The 21,194-nt window shown below is 49.4% G+C and overlaps 1 protein-coding gene across 22 annotated transcripts in view; it reads right to left on the bottom strand.

Annotated features, from left to right (window-relative positions):
* The window catches only part of LOC146394443 (glycogenin-2-like), a 37,972-nt gene that overhangs the window by 12,561 nt on the left and 4,217 nt on the right, over nt 1-21,194 (bottom strand). For 20 of the 22 annotated variants that reach the window (XM_085007042.1, XM_085007048.1, XM_085007057.1 and 17 more), the window contains exons 3-8: nt 18,501-18,642; nt 10,041-10,215; nt 7,771-7,933; nt 6,012-6,138; nt 4,433-4,655; nt 1,009-1,215 (exon numbers count right to left, since the gene is read on the bottom strand). In XM_085007042.1, the coding sequence (XP_084863168.1) occupies nt 1,009-1,215; nt 4,433-4,655; nt 6,012-6,138; nt 7,771-7,933; nt 10,041-10,215; nt 18,501-18,642 (1,037 nt within the window). Of the gene's footprint in view, nt 1-1,008; nt 1,216-4,432; nt 4,656-6,011; nt 6,139-7,770; nt 7,934-10,040; nt 10,216-11,645; nt 11,780-17,585; nt 17,646-18,500; nt 18,643-21,194 lie in introns of those variants that run through there. The other 2 variants (XR_014834880.1, XR_014834881.1) reach the window with 2 other exon arrangements.

Here is a 21,194-nt window from a genome sequence, read left to right as displayed (position 1 = left end):
GAATTGGGAAAAACAGCTTTTGAACGTGAGAATGTACAATGACAACGCCTGAAACAGTCGTGTTCAAGGGGGTCTCACTGTAAAACACATTCCTGCCACCTCTTCTCCTGCGCCCAGAAAGCTTTGCCCCCCCTGCCCCTGACTTTTTAGGGCTGCACCCCTGGCATATGAAAGTTCCCAGGCTGGAGGCTGCAAAGCACAGCCACAGCTACGTGAGATCTGAGCCACATCTGTGACCGACACCAAAGCTCATGGCCACACCAGAGCCGTAACCCACGGAGTGAGGCCAGGGATCAAACCTGCATCCTCATGGATACTAGTCAGGTTTGTTTCCTCTGAGCCACAGCGGGAGCTCCAAGCTTTGCCTTTTGAACTTGAAAAACTGGGGACTCCCCAACACTCTGGAAGAGACTGAACCTCTGTTCTCCAGGTATGAGTTTTCCATGGCTGCTGTGTGACAGAGGGGACCATGAACTTGGTGGCTTAAAACGGTGCCGGCTGATGATGTCAGCTGTTCTGGAAGGCAGAGGGCCCCACTGGGTGGGTGTGGGCAGAGCTGACTTCCCACAGAAGCTTCCAGCACGGACCTGTTTCTTTGCCACCTCCAGCGAGAAGTGGTACCCAGCTCCCTCGGCACATGGCATCTTCATCTTCAAAGCCAGCAGCTCACCAGCCTCCCATCTCTGCCCCTCCCACCTCTGCGCCATCCCATCTCATCAGATTCCCCCTCCGTCCCCCTCTTACACAAACACGGGTGATGACCTTGGGGCCACTGGGAAAATCCAGGGCCACCTGCCCACATCGAGGATCTTAGCTCAATCATCCCTGCAAAGACCCCACTTCCACCTAAGGTAGCATGTCTAGCTTGCAGAGGTGAGGATGTGTCTGTGGATGGCTGTACCGCGCCAGGCAATTCTGCAATTCTCTAAATCCCCAGGGGCCCAGGGACATCCAGGGACTAACCCGTGTCTCCCGCTCCACCGGGCCATGCAAACCACACCCACTTACATCTTCCGCAGAAGGTGCTTCAGGCGAAGGAGGGGTCTCTGACGCCACCACGGTCCTCTCCGGCGGGTCCCGGGCAGGCCTGGGCTGGCTGGGCCCTTCTGCAGAATTTGCACCCGGCTCCCCGGTGCTGGGCACGGAACTTACACCCGGTCCCTCAGCAGTGGGCCCTGAACATGCACTGGGTGACCCAGCGCCCCTGAGGTGAGCCTGCAAAACAGGGGGGGCACGCTTAGCAACGTTTCTCGCAATCTTTGCAACTCACCACTGCCCTTGGGGCCCCAGGACCCATCCGATTTCAGTAAACAGAAGCGTGGGGAGGTCCTGTGGTGGCTCAGCGGGTTACGAACCCGACACAGAGTCCATGAGGATGCGAGGTCCATCCCTGGCCTCGCTCCGTGGGTTAAGGATGCGGCGTTGCCATAAGCTGCAGTGTGGGTTGCAGATGCAGCTCGGATCCGGTGTTGCCGGGGCTGTGGTACAGACCTGCAGCTGCAGCTCTTATTAGACCCCGAGCCTGGGAACTTCCATACGCCCCAAAAAGAAAAAAAACCCAGAAGCACGGCCAATGGATGCCATGTGCTCCTGTGATGCTGTGCCCCGAGAACCTGCAGGTGAGCCGTATGTGTTCTGGGCGGAGGCGAGGTCTCCCATGCCCTCTGGCTGACAGAGAGGCCCCCAGGTCCACAGGGCTCCTGGTGACAAGACAGCGTCCATTCGGATCCAACACTCAGAGGGTGACAGGTGGGAAAAGGCATGAACGCTTTAAGTGGGGACCACACAGCATCAGGGGGTCGAATCGGAGCTGCGGCTGAGGTCTACAGCACAGCCACAGCAACACTGGATCCTTAACCCACGGAGCGAGGCCAGGGATGGAACCCGCATCCTCACAGACACTATGTGAGGTTCTTAACCTGCTGAGCCGCTAGAGGAATGCCCGACCTCATTTTATCTCAAAAAAAAAGCCTCAGAACCACTGAGTCTTACTTTCTTTGCATAGAATCGCGGATGCAGCAGCCTGCTGGGCAGAAAAGCACCGCAACTTCTCATCGGGGACGAGATCGGCATAAATGCTTATTGGCTCGTGCACAGAAGCAGGAAACGGTGGCGTCTACTTGGAAAGCCCAGCTCCACCCAAACCCAAACCAGAGAAAACACCAAACTATCCATCGTTTCCAAGGTCCCCTGTGCCTTGACCGACCCTGGACTCCACTGCACCAGTAAAGGGTGCTAGTAAAAATCAACAAAGAAAGAAAGTTTCCTCGGACCTTATTTTAAAAGGTGTTTTGGAGTTCCCGTCGTGGCGCAGTGGTTAACGAATCCGACTAGGAACCATGAGGTTGTGGGTTCGATCCCTGCCCTTGCTCAGTGGGTCAAGGTTCCGGCATTGCCGTGAGCTGTGTTGTAGGTCGCAGACGCGGCTCGGATCCTGCGTTGCTGTGGCTCTGGCGTAGGCTGGCAGCTACAGCTCCGATTCAACCCCTAGCCCGGGAACCTCCATATGCCGCAGGAGCGGCCCAAGAAATGGCAAAAAGACAAAAAAAAAAAAAAAAAGGTGTTTTGCCAGGCTCATGCCTCCTCGTTAAATCCACTGCATAAACGCTACTCTGGAGAGCAGGGAGGGCTTTTCGTTTTTTTTAATTGAAGTACAGTTGATTTATAATGTTGTTCTAATTTCTGCTATACAGCGAAATGATAGCTTTATATATATATTCTTTGATATGTGATATATTACATGCAATATTTATATGTAACATATCTATTTATATTTTATTTATATTTAATATATATTCTTTTTCATATTCTTTTCCATTGTGGTTTATCGCAGGAGATTGGATAGAGTTCCCTGTGCTATACAATAGGATTTTACTGTTTATCCATTCCTTTTTTTTTTTAATCTTTTTTTTTTTTTTTTTTTTTTTTGTCTTTTTGCCATTTCTTGGGCCGCTCCCACAGCATATGGAGGTTCCCAGGCTAGGGGTCGAATCGGAGCTATTGCTGCCAGCCTACACCAGAGTCACAGCAACGCAGGATCCGAGACGCGTCTGCAACCTACACCACAGCTCACGGCAATGCCGGATCCTTCACCCACTGAGCAAGGGCAGGGATTGAACGCACAACCTCATGGTTCCTAGTCGGATTCGTTAACCAATGCGCCACGACGGGAACTCCTTTTTTTGGTCTTTTTAGGGTCGCTCCCACAGCATGTGGAACTTCCCAGGCTCTAAGTCAAATCAAAGCTCTAGCCACTGGCCCACACTGCAGCCACAGCAACGCCAGATCCAAGCCGTGTCTGGGACCTACACCACAGCTCATGGCAATGCCTGATCCTTAACCCACTGAGTGAAGCCAGGGATTGAACCTGCACCCTCATGGATACCAGCCAGGTTCGTTACCGCTGAACCAGAATGGGAACGCCTACTGTTTATCCATTCTAAACGTCAGAGTTGGCATCTGCTAACCCCAAACTCCAGAAAAATCAGGAGGAGAGGGGAGGAATAAATTAAGAGTTTGGGATTAATATACATACACGACCAGACATAAAACAGAGAATCAACAAGGACCTACCTACCGTACAGCACAGAGAACCATACCCAGTATTTTGCCATAACCTATCAGGGAAGGAACCTGAACAAGAATATATAAATCTATGTGCATAATTGAATCGTTCTGCTGCACACCTGAAACTCACATGATACTGTACATCAACCACACGTCCATAAAAAATATATATATTTTTCATCTTTTGTCTTTTTAGGGCCACACTTATGGCATATGGAGGTCCCCAGGCTAGGGGTCTAATCGGAGCTACAGCTGCCGGCCTGCGCCACAGCCACAGCCACACCAGATCTGAGCCACGTCTGTGACCTAAACCATGGCTCACAGCAACGCCGGATCCTTAACCCATAGAGTGAGGCCAGGGATCAAACCCACAACCTCATGGTTCCTAGTCGGATTCGTTTCTGCTGCGCCACGACGGGAACCCCAAAAAATAAATTAAAAAAAAAAATCAAATGGGTGCCAATCAACACGTTACAAAATACCCTCTTCAGACACTGCCTCCCCCGACTGGTCCTTCAGGGGAGGACAGGAAAGTGGCAAATGTCGCCTCCAACCGCATTTCTCATCCATTCGTCTTGAGCCACTTCATCTGCGAGTGGTTGCTGCCCTGATGCAGGGGCTCATTGAAACACCCGTGGAAGCACCCGTCCTGGAAACCACAGCAGCCGGTCCGCTCATGAACCATTCATGATGCTGCACCCAAAAAAGGAAAAGAACAAAACGGGTGCCTGCCTCTTGCAGCATCCTTCTGCGTGCATGCTGCCGACTCCTGAAGGACAGGAAGAAAAACCCATCCCACCTGCTCAGGGACCATGTATCCCCCTGGGGGCTTCCTTCTCGGACCGTGAGGGACACGCGTACTTACCGTGTGTCCTGGGGGGGTCTGCTCGCCCTCCTCCAGGACAGTTTCATAAAGAGGCAGGACGCCGCGGTGGAAGGTCTTCCACCAGAGGTTAAGGAAGGACGCCTGGTGCTGGCTGAGCGCCCCGGCACCGTCCGTGCACACGGAGCCCGTCTCGGGATTGTAGGTGTAGTGCCAGGGCTTCCTGGACCCCAGGAAGTGGACAACCTTCGCCCTGGAGCCGAATCTGACAAGGAAACATAGAGCATAGGTCCCTCCTGTCCTGGGAAATAATTGTCATCGGGAGGTCCCGGGCGGGGCGCAGCGGGTTACCAACCCGACAAGTATCACGAGGACGCAGGTTCGAGCCCCCGCCTCGCTCAGTGGGTTAAGGATCCTGGCGTGGCTGTGGCTGTGGCACAGGCCCTTGCCTGGGAACTTCCATATGCTGCACGTGCGGTCCTAAAAAGCCAAAAAAAAAAAAAAAAAAAGAAAGAAAGAAAGAAAAGAAAAGAAAATTATACTAATCTGTTAATCAATCAATGTCCCCAGTCTTTCACCTTCCATAGAATAAGAAACATAAATATAACTCCCCGGGAACATTTCCCAAAATAGGAAGAATACATCCAGGGTCTTGTAAAGATGGGCAGGTGGTCCCCTTGTGGCTCGGAGGGTTAAGAACCTGACGAGCATCCATGAGGTTGCAGGTTCAATCCCTGGCTTCGCTTAGTGGGTTAAGGATCTGGTGCTGCTCTGAGCCGTGGTGTAGGTCACCGATGCAGCTGGGATCTTGCATTGCTTGACAGTGGCTGTGGTGCAGGCCAGCAGCTGTAGCTCCAATTCAACCCCTAGCCTGGGAACCTCCATATGCCAGGCGCACAGCCCTAAAAAAGCAAAAATAAATAAATAAAATAAAATAAAATTTGTTATAAGAGTGACATCTTGACTGTTTCAATAGGGGACAGCTGGTTTCTCTTATCTGCACCTGCATTCAGCCCAATGCTTTATCACATCGTGGTATTTCCGCAAATTTATTTATGAGGAAATGGGAGTGAAAAAGGGAAAAATAACATCTCAGAATTATTATTACTTTTGGCATTTAGGGCCGAACCTTCAGCATATGGAAGTTCCCAGGCTAGGGCTTGAATCGGAGCTACAGGGCTGGTCTACACCACGGCCATAGCAACACAGGATCCAAGCCACGTCTGCGACCTACACCCCAGGCACAGAATGCCAGATCCTTAACTCGATGAGTGAGGCCAAGGATCAAACCCGCCTCCTCAGGAATATTAGTTGGGTTTGTTACCACTAAGCCGCCACGGGAACTCCCACAGAATTAATTTTTTTTTTAAGTCACTGACTTCACAAATCCTGGAAAGAGTGGCGGGGAACCCCTGGGGGTTCCCTGGGCAACACTTTGGGAACCACTCTCCTTAAGCCTTGCTGCCTTGACTACCTCTCACATAAACGGATAAATAAGCAGGTGCAGGGACGACCTGGGGATTTTTCCCTCCAAGGTGCCAAAAGATGGCACGGATTCTGAGAGAGAGAACCCGTGACCGGCAGCGGCAGGCAGACAGATGGGGCTCCATGTAAAACTTACTGTCTGAAAGCGGGGCCGTACGTGTACGCCGTGTTGCTACTCAGGTTATAGATGAACGGCAGGTGCTTGTGGATGTCGGCCGTGGACCAGCTACTGAAGAAACTGTTCAACAAGCCTTGGTCTGCCCCTACGCAGTCAACAAACAGCCAAAGAAGTGAATCACGAATGGTGCAGAGCGTCAAGAGGACACAAGACGTGTCTGATGGGCGTAGCGGGAAAACACAAATTGCATGCCTTCTCCCAGCTCCCTGACCACCATGGTTATCTCAAAAGGGACGGATGACCCACAGCATTCATTTAAAAAGTGCTCTCTCCAGAATTCCCCCTGATGACACAAACGATGGCTAATAACCTCGCGTAGGGTCTCCCAAATTCTCCCTTCTGCTCAACGAATTCTACCAGGTACTGACAACTGCTTTCCCTATCCTTTCTGCCAACTTTTGTCAACTTCCTCATCCTTACCTAGAACCAAGTTTTCTTTCTTTTTCTGCCTATGTTTTTTTTGTTTTTTTTTTTTGTTTGTTTGTTTGTTTGTACAGTTGCTTCACTGTTATGTTAAGTTACAGGTGTACAAAAGAGGTGTTCACAATTTTTAAAGGTTATACTCCATTTACAGTTGTTATAAAATATCAGCTATATTCCCTAGGCTGTGCAATGATATCTCCTTGTAGCTTATTTTATTTACACCTCTTAATCCCCTCCCCACAGGTCACCACCACTCTGTCTGCCGTATTGCAAGTCTGCTTCTTTTTCGTGATATTCACTAGTTTGTTGTATTTTTTAGATTCCACTCATAAGTGATAACATACAGTATTTGACTTTCTCTGTCTGATGTGTTTCACTATGTATAATGCCCTTCAGGTCCATCCATGTTGCTGCAAATGGAATTGGTTCATTCTTTTTCGTGGCTGAGTAATATTCCATTCCATATGGACCATATCTTCTTTAGCCATTCCTCTGTCGATGGACAGTTAGGTTGTTTCCATGTCTTGGCTATTGTGAATAGTGCTGCTGTGAATACTGGGGTGCATGGATCTTTACAAATTAATTAGTGTTTTTTAGTTGTGTTTTTGGAGATATACCCAGGAGTGGAATTACTGGATTAGATGGTAGTTTCTATTTTTTGTCTTTTGAGGAACCTCCATACGGTTTCCACAGCGCTGCGCCAATTTACATCCTAATTCTTCCATAGTCTAGTATTTTCTTGCACATTATAAAAACTACAGCATCTTCTCCATCCATGATGCCTGATCTGGCAAATACCTGGTTTCTGGTTGGTTCGCAGTTAAGTCTCCCCTCTATTCTATACCGGGATTGGCCAATAAAGCACGCATCTGTGTTTGTACAGAAGGTTTTGCTGGAACACGGCCAGGCTCAGTGACGTCTTGTCCCTGGCTGATTTCTCGCTACAACAGCAGGGACACGTACCTGCCACAGAGGTGGTACGGCCCACGATGCTGCAACCACTATCCGGCCCTTTGGAGAAAGACTGTCTGCCCGTGCCATGCGATCAGGACGGAGGAGCCCTCCATACACTCACTGACGATATTTTCAGCGGTTCTCTCTGCTGTGTATTCACTTACTAACGTCTTCACTTCCTCCTGTTACCCTGCCTGGCCGTGTTCCTCGAGCCCCCTCTCTCACTGGTGTCAAGCTGCCAATCACAGCAGCAGAGTGTCGGCGGGGATGTGCCGGTGAGCCCGTGAGATGCAGGCAGACCCCCTCGTCTCCCACAGTCACCTGGGGCCCCGTCGCCTACCGTCGAAGCTGCCGTGGTCGGCGGCGTGCCGCAGCAGGAGCCCGTGCGTCTCCAGCGAGGGCTGGAAGACGAACACCCCGCTGTTGAAGCAATCCGGCCACCCAGGATCGGGGGCCGCAGAAAACTCTGTCCGATCGAACAGCTCATCGATATTGGCCAGGACCTGGGGAAAGAGAGCCGGCGTGTCACAGGGAGGAAGCAATCTCAGCACGGCATCCGTCTCTTCTTCTCTAGCCTTTGCATCCGACTGCTTTTGCGCCACATTACTGACTAAAAGGATATTGCCTGGAGCTTAAAGTACACATTGTGGCCCACTGAGTAACAGGGGAGTTCCTTTGGTGGCTCAGGGGGTAAGGAACCCGACTAGTATGCATGAGGATGTGGGGTCGATCCCTGGCCTCGCTCAGCGCTGCCGTGAGCTGTGGTGCAGGTCGCAGACGTGGCTCGGATCCCGCGTTGCTGTGGCTGTGGGGTCGCCAGGCAGGTGCAGCTCCAATTCAACCTCTAGCCTAGGAACCTCCATGTGCGGCAGGTGCAGCCCTAGCAAGCAATACATAAATAAATAATAGGGCAGAACCAATCTGACTCTGTACTGCATCTGCTTCTTTTACTTTAATGTTTATTTTCTATTGCTTTGCTCCAAGTTAACGGCCAAAGGGATGTGGCCGCAAGCGGCAGGTGTCACGGCGGGTCTCTGGGAGCCCGGCTCCTGCGTAATGAGCTTGAGGCAAACATTCCTTTGTTTTGCTCTCAGGAAACATCCCGACCTGGAGACGCTCATCACGAAAGGGGGGTTGCTCACAAGCGTCAATAAATCAGGGAAAAACCAATGTGACGCCAGAGCTGATGTGTTTCTTTTACTTGAATGTTTGCAGTCTATTGCTTTGGCCACACATTCATCACGAAAGGCACGTGGCCTCTAGCATCACGTATACATCGCGGCCCATCTCCGGGAACACTGCCTCCCACACCATGCGCGTTAAGCAAAAATGCCTCTGTCTGGCTCAGAGGCAACATGCTCATCAGGTCCACGCGTGAAAGACGTGCAGGAAGGAAGCAATTCTGACCAGAACCCGGACTCCCCCCTCTCCCCTTTTTGTAGAAAAGAAGCCTGAATTCTAACTCAACGCAGGGATTCTTCGGGATACACAGTCCACCAGCGCTTTAGCCTTTCTGAATCAATTCACACCTCTGCGCCCCAACACCTGTCTGGCATGGGACTGGCCCGTCCTGTGGGCAGCAGGACGAGCTCCGACTCGGTAAATCACAGCAGGTGTCTTAAGCTCTGGTACGTGAGGGAGAAAAGCAACAGGCTGGGAAACAGAGTGTTGAGAGATGGGCAACTTGTGTCCAAATGTTTTGCATGACAGCCACGCTTTTCTCAGGCTTATATTCAGCAAAGAAAGCGTGTGCGTGTTAAGACGGGCCCCTGGTTTATTTCAAGGGATTGAAGTAGCACCATCTCGGAAATGACATTATCTCAAGGTTCTCAAGATCGTCCATGAAACGCTCCTAATTATACGTTCTTTCATCTGGCAAAGGTGACCCACAGGTTTCAGGAAACACATCAACAGAGAGTTTTGTTTCTACCTTTTTCTTTCTTTTAAGGGCTGCACCTGCGGCATATGGACGTTCCCAGGCGAGGGGTCGACTCAGAGCTGCAGCTGGCGGCCAGAGCAATGCCAGATCTGACCCTCATCTGCAGCCGACACTGCAACTCATGGCAACGCTGGATCCTCAGCCCACTGAGCGAGGACAGGGATCGAACTCACATCCTCACGGATATTAGTCGGCTTCATTTCCACGGGGCCACAGTGGGACCTCCCATCCAATTGGCTGATTTTGAAACTGCCCATCCTGGGCTCCTGTAGTGAGAGTCACTCCCTAACATGACCATGGGGGGAGGCCTTACGAAGCCAGGTACACCAGCCCCATCAGCTCTGCATAATCCACGACATGATGCAGGCAGAATATTTTTCTAAGTGGATTATTTTGCGCAGATGAAACAAGGTGGGACCAAAGCCCATTCTAGGGAAGGAACTCAAGCAGCCCCGGGTCCTGGAGGGTGTGGCCCAACGCTCGCAGGTATGTTCTCCCTGATGCGGATCTCGTGATGCTGGTGGTACAGGTGGACCGTACCTGCGAGGGACCCACCGGCACCAGCGAGCAGCCGGCCTGAGGGGGTGGGGGGGAGGCGTGGTCTTTGGGAGGCGCCCCTCATCAAGCGGAGCGTCTGGTCCTCAAGGCCGCCGCCCCCGCCCCCTACTCACCAGGGTATCCGCATCCAGGAAGACGCACTTGCTGTAGTGCGTGAGGGTCCAGCAGTGCAGCTTGGTCAGGGTGACTCCCAGCTCGGGTCGCTTCAGAAACGCCAGGTGCACGTCGTCGGCGCTGTCCAGCTGCTTCACCTCGAGGACCTCATCGAACACCCTCGAGAGGATCACCCTGTGAGAAGACACGCCGCACCCCAGGAAAACGGGAGACCCTTTAACACGGGACGCGCGCGCTCCCTCGCTGCGCACGCGCGGGAAACACGGCCCCAAAGCCCCATCGCCGTCACTGCCGCCCTCACCGTCCGGCGTTTGTGCCCCACAGGTGCGTTGTGTTCATGCGGAAAACTTGGGCAAGCGTGAAGAGCAAAACATATTAAACAATCTGAACATCGGCAGGTTCGGGCCACCCCTTAGGGAGGTCTTTTCTCTTTGCAAAGGGTACGGTCCGCGGGGAGGAGATGCCGAGACCGGAGAAACCATTTTGACAGTCGTGACAAATGCCATCCGTGAACTTGGAGAACAGACTTGCAGTTGCCCAGGGGGAGGTGGAGGCACTGGGATGGATGGGGAGTCTGGGGTTCAGAGATGCAAACTCTTGCCTTTGGAGTAGATAAGCAATGAGGTCCTGCTGTGTAGCACTGGGACCTCTATCTAGTCACTTGTGATGGAGCCTGATGGAGGATAATGGGAGAAAAAGAATGTGTGTGTGTGTGTGTGTGTGTGTGTGTGTGTGTGTGTGTGAGAGAGAGAGAGAGAGAGAGAGAGACTGAGTCAATCTGCTGTACAGCAGAAAACTGACAGAACGCTAAACCAACGAAAGTGGAAAAAAATCATGTTTAAAAAAGTTTTTAATTTATGTATTCAAACCTACATTGCTCATTGCGTACAAGTGTGAGATTCAAATTTTGAAAGAGGGTACATTTCATCCACATGAAATTTGCCTCTGTTCCATTCAAAAAATATTGTAATTAAATTCTATTTCATCTTAGCCTGGAATATCTTGTGATGACAAAAATATTAAGAGCGTGCTAGAAAAAGGATGGGGGCATCTCAAAACCACTCAGGAGGAGCTCCCAGCAGCCAAAGCGGAAGCCGTTTGGGCAAAAAAACAAATAACACACCCAACATATACAATGAATATTCAGGAGTTCCCTGGTGGCTCCATGGGTTAAGGATCCGGTGTTGTCACTGCAGTGGCTTGCATCGCTGCGGTGGCACAGCTTCCATCCCTGGCCCAGGAACGCCCACATGACACAGCCATGAATGAGGGGAAGAGGCAACTCTTGGCTATGAGAGAATCCAGGTAATACATACAGAAGGAATGAAGGAAAGAGAAAAACCACATTTGATGAATATCACAGGTTCTCGCTGTTGCAGGCAAGATCCACCGACCGACCCAAAATCAGTGGGTAAAGGTTCTGAGGAGCAAGAGCTTGTTTTCAAAGTCTGAACATTCCTCCCCGAGATACTTATCAACAACAAAGACAGAAAAATAATAATTTTACAGTGGCGACACCCCCTGGGGGACCAAGATGAATGTTTCTGACAGCAAAACGGAGTTAACACCGCAGACGCCGTAATAGGATCTACTGAAGATGGTACCTGACTTCTGAGGACTGTTCTTCAAAGATGCAGGCACGTAATCCAAGCACGAAAACATACTGGAGAAACCCGAGTTGAAAGGCACTCTATGAAACTGCTGACCAGTGCTCTTCAAATATGCCAAGGCCCTACAACTTAGCCATTTGAAAAAAAAACAAAACTTATACAACTCAACAGCAAAAAAAAACCCAACCCAATGGTAAAACGGGCAAAGACCTGAATAGGCACGTCTCCAAAGAAGAGCCGGAGATGGCCACCGAGCACATGACAACCTGCTCAACAGCACTGAGACATGCAAATCAAAACCACCCCGAGATACCACCCAACACCCGTCAGAATGGCCAGCATTCCTAAGCCCACAAATCACCCATGCTGGAGGGGGTGTGGAGAAAAGGGAACCCTCCTACGCTGCTGGGGGGCATGTCAACTGGTACAACCACGATGGAGACCAGGATGGAGGCGCCTCAGAAAACTAAACATGGAACCACCGTGTGACCCAGCCATCCGGCTCCTGGGCATATATCCGGACAAACCTTGCCGAAAAAAAATAAATGAAATGTTGCCATTTTCAACGATGGGGATGGACCTGCAGATTATCACACTAAGTGAAATCAGCCGGAAAGAGAAAGAAATACTGTACAGTATCGCTTATATGTGGACTCTGAAGATTACAACAAACAAGTGAATATAACAACAACAACAATGACAAAAAAGCAGACTCACAGATCCAAAGGATAAACGAGTGGTGACCTGTGGGGAGGGGGAGGGGCGTGATGGGGGAGGGGCACGAGAGGTACCAACTCCTACCTACAAATAAAATAAAATAAAATAAATCCGAGGACATACAGTACAGCCCAGGGGATCTAGCCAATAGTTCATCATTACTATAAATATATAATCTTTAAAACTTTAAACTTAAAAAAAACTCAGTATGTCGTACACCTGAAACTTATAGACTGTTGTACCGCAACCATACTTCAATTAAAAGAGTCAGGATCATCACAAGTAAACAAAGGAAGAACTGGAGTTCCCGTCGTGGCACAGCAGAAACGAATCTTGGGGACGCGGGTTCGATCACTGGTCTCGCTCAGTGGGTTAAGGATCTGGTGGTGCTCTGAGCTGTGGTGTAGGTCACAGATGCAGTTCAGATCCTGTGTTTCTGTGGCTGTGGTGTAGGCTGGTGGCTATAGCTGTGATTCAACCCGTAGCCTGGGAACCTCCATATGCCGTTAGTGCAGCCCTAAAAAGATAAATAAAATAAAATAAAACAAAATACAATAAAATAATAAAGGAAAACCCCTTATAGATGGGAAGAGATTAGAAGAACCATGACCACTAATAGAAGGAGGGGTCCAGGACTGGACTGGACAACAGAATATACAGTATGACACACACCACTTGATTTTCAAGTTTTTGCAAGCTGTCTCCTGCACAGGTAGAGTGTATGGCTGGATTTTATGTTTATTTTCCCAAGGTGAACATCTCTCCCTCTTAAAAAAGATTTTTAATCCATTCATATTTAATAGAATCGTTGATATATCTGAACCGAGTCCTTTATAGATTGATTTTTCCTTTTCTACAGGTATCATACTTTTTTTTTTTACTGTGAATGCTTACACCTTTTTTTTTATAATACTTTTTATTTTTTCCATGATAGCTGGTTTACAGTGTCCTGTCCATTTACTGCTGCACAGCAAGGTGACCCAGCCCCACAGACGTGTATACATTCTTTTTTCTCACATGATCAAGCTCCATCATAAGTGACGAGACACAGCTCCCAGGGCTGTACTTTCTTCTTTGTAAATGATCCCTCTCTGAGATCTTTCTTTTTGTGTGCAAATTAATTCACTGTGCCGGATTTTACAGAACCTCCCTTAACAGCCCAGCCCCGGGGCCTTTCCACAAGATAAGCCTTGGATGACACGCTCAATTTCGCCCACTGTTACCTGTCTTTTGCTTCCTCTGCTCTGGGTGTGGATCATCTGAATTATGCTGAAAGGATCAAGTATTTCATCACTGCCTTCGATATTATCAACAAAGTGTTCCATACGGTAGCTGCTTTTAAAATCTAAATTATATCCAAATGACTGCCTTTTAATTTTTATGTTTTCTTGAATTTATTATTGTCTTTTGCTGCACCTGCAGCAAATGGTGGTTCCCAGGCTTGTGGTTGAATTGGAGCTGCAGCTGCCAGCCGACACCACAGCCACAGCAACGCGGGCTCCGAGCCACATCTGCGACCTACAGCACAGCTCACGGCCATGCCAGATCCTTGACCCACTGAGCAGGGCCAGGGATTGAATCTTTGTCCTCATGGATGCCCGTCAGCTTCACTTCCACTGAGCCACGTCGGGAACTCCTGAAAGTTTATTTTTAAATGATCCAACAACTGGCTGTTTTTCTTGTTTCTAATTATTCATTTTTGTATGTTCCTTTATGAATCGCTTCCTCCTGTTTGTCCTAAGTATATCTTTTGTTTTAATTTAAAATTTTTTGAACTGGATGATTTCTTTACTGATTTCAGCTAGTCTAGCTGTCCTCTTTGGTTTGTATATGAAGCATCCACAGTGCAATTATCATTTTTTTTAGCTGCACTATAGTTGATTTACAGTGTTGTGTTAGTTTCGGGTACAATCGTTTTAAAAATACTTGATTTTTAGTTTCGGGTACAATCGTTTTAAAAATACTTGATTCCACCTTTCATTGGTTCACTCTTCAAGTTCTTTAGGAAAGAATCTCTCCTTTAAAATGTCCCAAGGAACACAGATTTTGTTTTTTCTTTTGTTTTAGTTTCACTATTAACATCTAGATTTATTTTATATACATTTGAAGAATATAACATTTAGGAGTTCCCGTCATGGCGCAGCAGAAACGAAGCCGGCTTGTATCCATCATGACGACATGGGTTGGATCCTGGGCCGTATTCAGTGGGTTAAGGGTCCAGCACTGCCATGAGCTGTGGTCTAGGTTGCAGATGAGGCTCCCATCTGGCCTTGCTGTGGCCATGGTGCAGGCTGGCAGCTGTAGCTCCAATTCAACCCCTCACCTGGAAACGTCCAGATGCCGTGAGTATGGCTCCAAAAAGCAAAAAAAAAAAAAAAAAAAAAAAAAAAAAAAAGAATACAACATTCAATTCTTGCTCCAAGTAACATATTAAAAGCCTCCTTGTACCCTTGATGCAAAATCAATTTTTTTAAGTGTCCATGGTTGATGAGAGAAAAGACGCTGCGTGCATAATGCATGGCATTTTAAGAGCGATCTTATAGATTATTCATAGGCCAGTTTGCTTGTGTGTTTGCTTTATCCGTCAGTTAAAGTCCAGGAGGACGAAACGGGAGTGTCTCAATATCATTCTTTGCATTTCCAGGTGTACCTACTAGGTTTTGTTTATATGTTTTATCTAATGATTGCTGGCGCATAAAGGCTCATGACCAGTGCAAGGAGAATATGAATGCCACACCTTCTCATCATCCAGCATCATTTACCTGAATACTCAGAAAACAGTGTCATGATCCATTTTTTCCTCTCCTCTAGGCCTTATCTGATACTTCTCTGTCTATCCTTTATGAAATAAATACTTGTGAGTAATACATAGTCTTTTAAGTGTACATAGTTTTGTGCATACATTTACAGCCCTTATTTACTGTTCATATTAGGTTTTTACTTGCTCCTTGTCCTGTTAAAAAGGGCTTTCCTATTAAATTCTGTATTTTCATATAGTGTTTGGTCAGTATCCGACCACTTTTTTTCAGCAGCAAATATCCTACGTACTTGCATGCTTGAGACTCTTTTTCCATTGACACACTTAGCTGGGTATAAAACTCCTGAGATGCTAAACTATGGCTCCATGATTTTATGTCTTATTTTTCTGACCTTAAATATTGTAGGGAGGTAATCTAGATTTTTTTCCTCTTGCAGACAAGCTTGCTTCTGTTCATCTTGGATGCGTATCCAAATTGTTACCACTACAACTTTAAAAATTCATATATAAATATATATATATATATATGAATATATGTGTGTATGTATATGTTTTTTTTATTTGGTTTTCTCAAGCTGGGTGTTACCCATTGTCTGTGGTGTTTCTTCAACTTGGTAAATTTAATCCAAATACACCATTGTTTGTTGAGATAATTTCATGTGCTTTGAACTATAGATCAGGTACCTCTCCATTTTAAAGCATCCCTCTCCAAAATTCTCTCGCTCGCTCTCTTTTTTTTCTTTTGCTTTTTTAGGGAAACAGGTGCCGCATATGGAAGTTCCCAGGCTAGGAGTCAAATAGGAGCTGCAGCTGCCACCCTACACCACAGCCACAGCAAAGCCAGATCCGAGTCACCTATGCGACCTACACCACAGCTCACGGCAACGCCAGACCCTTAACCTACTGGGCGAGGCCAGGAATTGAACTTGCATCCTCTTGGATACTAGTTGGATTAATTTCTGCTGAGCCACAATGGGAACTCCTGAGAATTCGCTTGATGAAAAAAAAAAAAAGAAGAAGAAGTAACACTGTCTTCTCTCTTCCTCCACTAAGATCCTCACTCTCCACAGGGACAGCTAACTCCCAAGGCCATCGGTCACCAGGGAGCATCAGCAGGAAGACATGGTCTCCCTGGTGACCTGACGCCAGGCATGCACAGCATCACGGCAACACCATCTCTCTTACCTGAGTCTACAGTCACCTGTGACCTCCCAAGGTGAACCCTGCCTGGTGATTTTAAGCCATGTCCACGTGCCTCCCAGACCCTAAATCCCCTCCCTCCCACCCTCTGTGGCACTCAGCTTACCCAGGAAACAAGGCATGGACCCCTCCTGGCAGGACCCTTCCCGGTCCCCGCTGGCCAAGGCTGCCCTTGGAGAGATACTGTGACTGCTGCAGTGGTGGGTGACGCAATGCCCCTGGGTGTCCCACTCAGCCTGGGCCCTGCCAACCCCTCTGTCCCCCGCCATCCCAGGGTCTCCCCTGTCCTTTCTCAGACCCTCTGCAGGGCGCATACACCTTACAAGAACTCATAGGCTCTCCTCTTGGTAGTATGTGGGATGCTGAGAGGCAAAGGCTCCAGCTTGGCCACCCGTGCCTGGGGATCTTGGGAAAGGGGGAGGCCAGCAGCTCCAGCAGGAACACCCCACACACCCAGGAGGATGCTGAGCTTTCCCCTGAGTGAGTCCATGCAGGAAGCTCTTGGTGGCTCCACCCAGCTGCCTGCCATCAGGCTGCCCAGGACATGCCAGCTCTGAGGACCCAGGCCACGTGGTCAGCAGGTCCCTTCCATTCTGCATCTTTCTCTGCCTCCCATCACACATCCAGCCGGCCCCTTGTCCTCACTGCCCTTCCAGTCCCTCTCCCTGCTGAGTGCCCTCCACCAGCTGTTCTTTTTACACCATCAAGACAAGCACAGCTGTCCCTGCCTCACTTTGTATCTCTTGGCACATTCAGGACACGCACAGGCGTCCATGCATCTCTCCTTCAATAACACTTTAAAGAAAGAAAAAAAAGAGGAGTTCCCACTGTGGGGCGAGGGGATCGGCAGTATATTGGGAGCGCTGGGACATGGGTTCCATCTGCAGCCCAGCACAGTGGGTTAGGGAGCTGGCATTGCTGCAGCTGCAGCTTAGATTGTGACTGCAGCTCAGCTCTGATCTCTGGCCTGGGAGCTCCCTTTGCCGCACATACTCCTAGACCGGGAGGCAACAGCACGGCTCGGCCACCGCACATACCCGTACGTCCCTTCACAGGGAGAAATACAACAAAAGGAAACAGAAAATGCAACAGGAAACGGAAGCCTATTCTATTCTACACGTGCAAGGACAAAGAGACGGGGGGGGGGGGGCTTCAATTTTTAACTTGCTGTAGTTGCCAAAGGGGAAGGGGGGGATAATTTAGGAGGCTGGCATTCAAACATACACTATTGCATATAAAAGAGGCAAACAACAAGGACCTACTAGACAGCACAGAGAACTGTATTCAATATACTGTAATCAGCTGGCCTGGAAAAGAATCTGAAAAAGAACAAGTAGATGGCTACGTATAAGTGAACCACTTTGCTGTACACCTGCAGTGAACACGACCCTGAAAGGCACCTATGCGTCAATAAAAAGGTCCAACAAATCGCTAACCTAGCTCAGGACAGTTGTTTTTCTTTTCTTTCTTTTTCTTTTTTGGCTGCACCCAGGGCACCCGGAAGGTCCCAGGCAGGAGTGGCATCCGAGCCACAGCTGTGCCCTACGCCACAGCTGCAGCAACACCGGATCCTCTTCACCCGCCGTGCCAGGCTGGGAATCAAACCAGCACCTCCAGAGAGACAAGCTGGATCATGAACCCCCTGCACTACACAGGGAGTTCCAGGAGTACTGCTTTTCAAAGTCCCCCCCCCCACACCACACACAAAAAATAACCGGCTTCTGAATTTCCATAGTTGAGACAAGGAACAGGAGCCACACACAGTGTTGTCTGTGAGGATTCTGCGATCAACCATACACCTGGCAGATTCCCCAGTTTGACTCTTTTTCCTTTTTTACAGCTAAACCCACGGCATATGGAAGTTCCCAGGCTAGGGCTCGGATCAGAGCTGCAGTCCATACCACAGCCACACTGGATCCGAGCTGCCATCTGTGACCTACACAGCAGCTTGTGGCAAAGCCGGATCCTTAACCCACTGAGCAAGGCCAGGGATCGCACCTGCATCCTCACGGACACTGCATGGGGTTCTTCACCCACTGAGCCACCACGGGAACTCCTCCCTGACTCTAAGAAGGATTTGGGAAGTGTCCGAAGCCCGCCAGGACGGCCGCTGGTCCAGACCCATGAAAACCTGCTTCTAGGGGAGGAAGACTCAGCGGGTGTCTGCAGCTTACCTGAGCAGGCTGGACACCTGAGGAGTGACCAGCACCACCAGCCTCCGGGTCGCCCTGTGGTTCCTTAGACTCTGCCCCAGCACCAGGGCCCCCTGGCAGTAGATGTCATTGGTAGCCAGCGTGACGAACGCCTGGTCAGACACTGTGGGCAGCGACAGAAACATCAGGGTTAGGTTCCTGGCGGCTCTCAGGGGAGCACAGGCTGCATGGTGACCTCTGACCCTCTCCAGCTTCACGGCTCATACCGAGGAACCATTCGGTGTCTACAACACGCATCGGGAACGTTTCACGTGCACCCCTTCACGTCAAAGGAAAACCCCCAAATGTGTCTTCGACAAAACCAAAAAACCAAAACACACGTGTGTGTGCGTGCACACACGCACACACACGAAAGTAAGAGGACATCCCCAACACAAGACGAGGCCAAGCAGAGTATGATTAAAATTTCCAAGCACAGGAGGTCCCTCTGGGGTGCGGTGGGTTAAGGAGCCATTTGTCTCTGCAACAGCACAGGTTCGATCCCCAGCACAGGTGGTGAAGGATCCAGCATTGCCACAGCGGTGGTGTAGGCCCTTGCAGCTATGGCTTAGATTCAATCCCTGGCCTGGGAACTTGCACATGCCGTGGGCAGGGCCCAAAAAAAAAAAAAGAAAAGAAAAAAGATCCATGCACCCCTATATTCATTGCAACCTATTCACAAAAGCCAAGACATGGAAACAACCTAAATGTCTACCGACAGAGGAATGGATAAAGATGATGCAGTACCTAGACACAATGGAATACGACTCAGTCATGAAAAATGAAACCATGCCATTTGCAGTGACATGGATGGACCTAGAGATTACCATATAACTGAAGCAAATCAGACAAACATTATACGATATCATTTATATATGTGGATTCTAAAATATGATGCAAAAAACCTCATTTACAAAATAGCAATAGAAAAAAAAAAAAAAAAAGAGTTGCCATTGTGACTCAGTGGTAACGAACCCAAACTAGTATCCATGAGGATGCCAGTTTGATCCCTGGCCCCACTCAGTGGGTTAAGATCCAGTGGTGTCATGAGCTGTGGTGTAGATTGCAGGCGCAGCTTGGATCCCACATTGCTGTGGCTGTGGTGTAGGCCGGCAGCTGTAGCTCCAATTGGACCCCTAGCCTGGGAACCTCCATATGCTGTGGGTATGGCCCTAAAAAGACAAAAAAAAAAAAAAAAAGAAGAAGCAGAAATAGACTCACAGACACAGAAAACAAACCTACACTTACCCAAGGGGAATGGGACAAGAAATAAATTAGGAGTTTGCAATTATCAGATGCATGAAACAGAAAGACAACAAAAACCTCCTGTATAGCAGAGACCGCTGCTCGATATTGCGTAACGAGTACAAGAAAAGAATCTGAAAAAGCATCAATATGGGTCTCTGCCTGAGTCCCTTTGCCGTTCGCCTGAAACTAACACCACATTGTAAAGCACCTCTACTTCAATAGATCAACCTCCTGGTGCCACGACACCCCGGGAGAGGGGCCGAGCTCAAACCCCTGATCTTACTTCCCATGCAAGTCTCAGAAACTCACGCAAAGCATCCGAGTCTCGGGGGAACGGACGTGAAAGAAGGATGCAAAGGCTGCATCATGAGTTCAGCTGGAGGACGCCAGCACCGCTGGCAAAAACTGGACTCTGAGCAGCAACAGCCACGCCAACCCATCAATCAGATTCCACACCACCCGGGTGTCGGAAAGACGTCACCTCGGGGAGGCTGAGGAGACGGGGAAGGGAAAGCTGCGGGTGCCTTCACCCTAAGGTCCTCTTTCCCGATGTCTTCGGGACAGGGCGGGAGCTCCCGCTGACTGACTGACGGCCTTCTGAGTCCAGGCAACTCGTGCCACTGACCTTGCAGGGACTTTTAAACAAGAGGATTCTGGGGCCCCGAGAGCTGGTTGCCAGCATAGAAACAACACGACCCAGAAACCCGAGCCTTGGGCCACTGCCCGTGTGCCGTCTACAGAAATCAGAATTCACAGCGTGTCCCCAGAACACACAGAACTCAGTGGCAAAGACCAGCGCGGCCTCCCCTCCCAGCCCCCCTGTGTCCCCAGAGCCAGGCTCCCAGACATCACGCCAAACGCAACCTGAGGGGGCCGCAGGGTGGGAGTGGGGGGCTGCTTTCCTGCAGCTGCCGCTGTTGCTCCTGACAGGCCCCTGGGGTCAAGGCCCGAGGGCGTCTGGGACAACCCGCTTCTGTCTACGCAGGCCTGAGCGGCTTCTTGGATGAAGGAGGAGGGAGAATTCCTGGCATTTCCACTGGGAGCTGAGTTTTACAGGCAGCAGGTGTCACAGCTCACGCCTGCAGACCCAAAGATACCTACGGACTCCTCCATCGCCCTGCCATCTCTCTGCCGGCGTATCTATCAGGGGTGGGTCTTCTACCTACCCGTCCATCCAACCACCCATCCATGACAGCTAGTCTACCATCTACCTCTCTCCCCATCTATCCACCCCTCCATCCAAGATACACATTCTATTATCTACCCAGCCAGGCAGCCATCACATCTATTCTATCATCTATCTATCAATTCATTCACGATATCTCTTCTCTTATCTATCCATCCATCCATGCATCATCGGTTCTATCACTTATCTATTCATCTGTCCGTCCATCCGTCCGTCCATCCATGTATCCTATCTCTTCATCT

Source organism: Sus scrofa, chromosome X, assembly GCF_054392235.1.
Source record: "Sus scrofa isolate SSC_HxYL_T2T_F1_AM1 chromosome X, Sscrofa_HxYL_maternal_Yorkshire_Landrace_v2.0, whole genome shotgun sequence".
NCBI classification, from domain to species: domain Eukaryota; kingdom Metazoa; phylum Chordata; class Mammalia; order Artiodactyla; family Suidae; genus Sus; species Sus scrofa.
The sequence above is the reverse complement of the archived record's forward strand: the minus strand, read 5'-3'. Positions and strand labels throughout refer to the sequence as shown.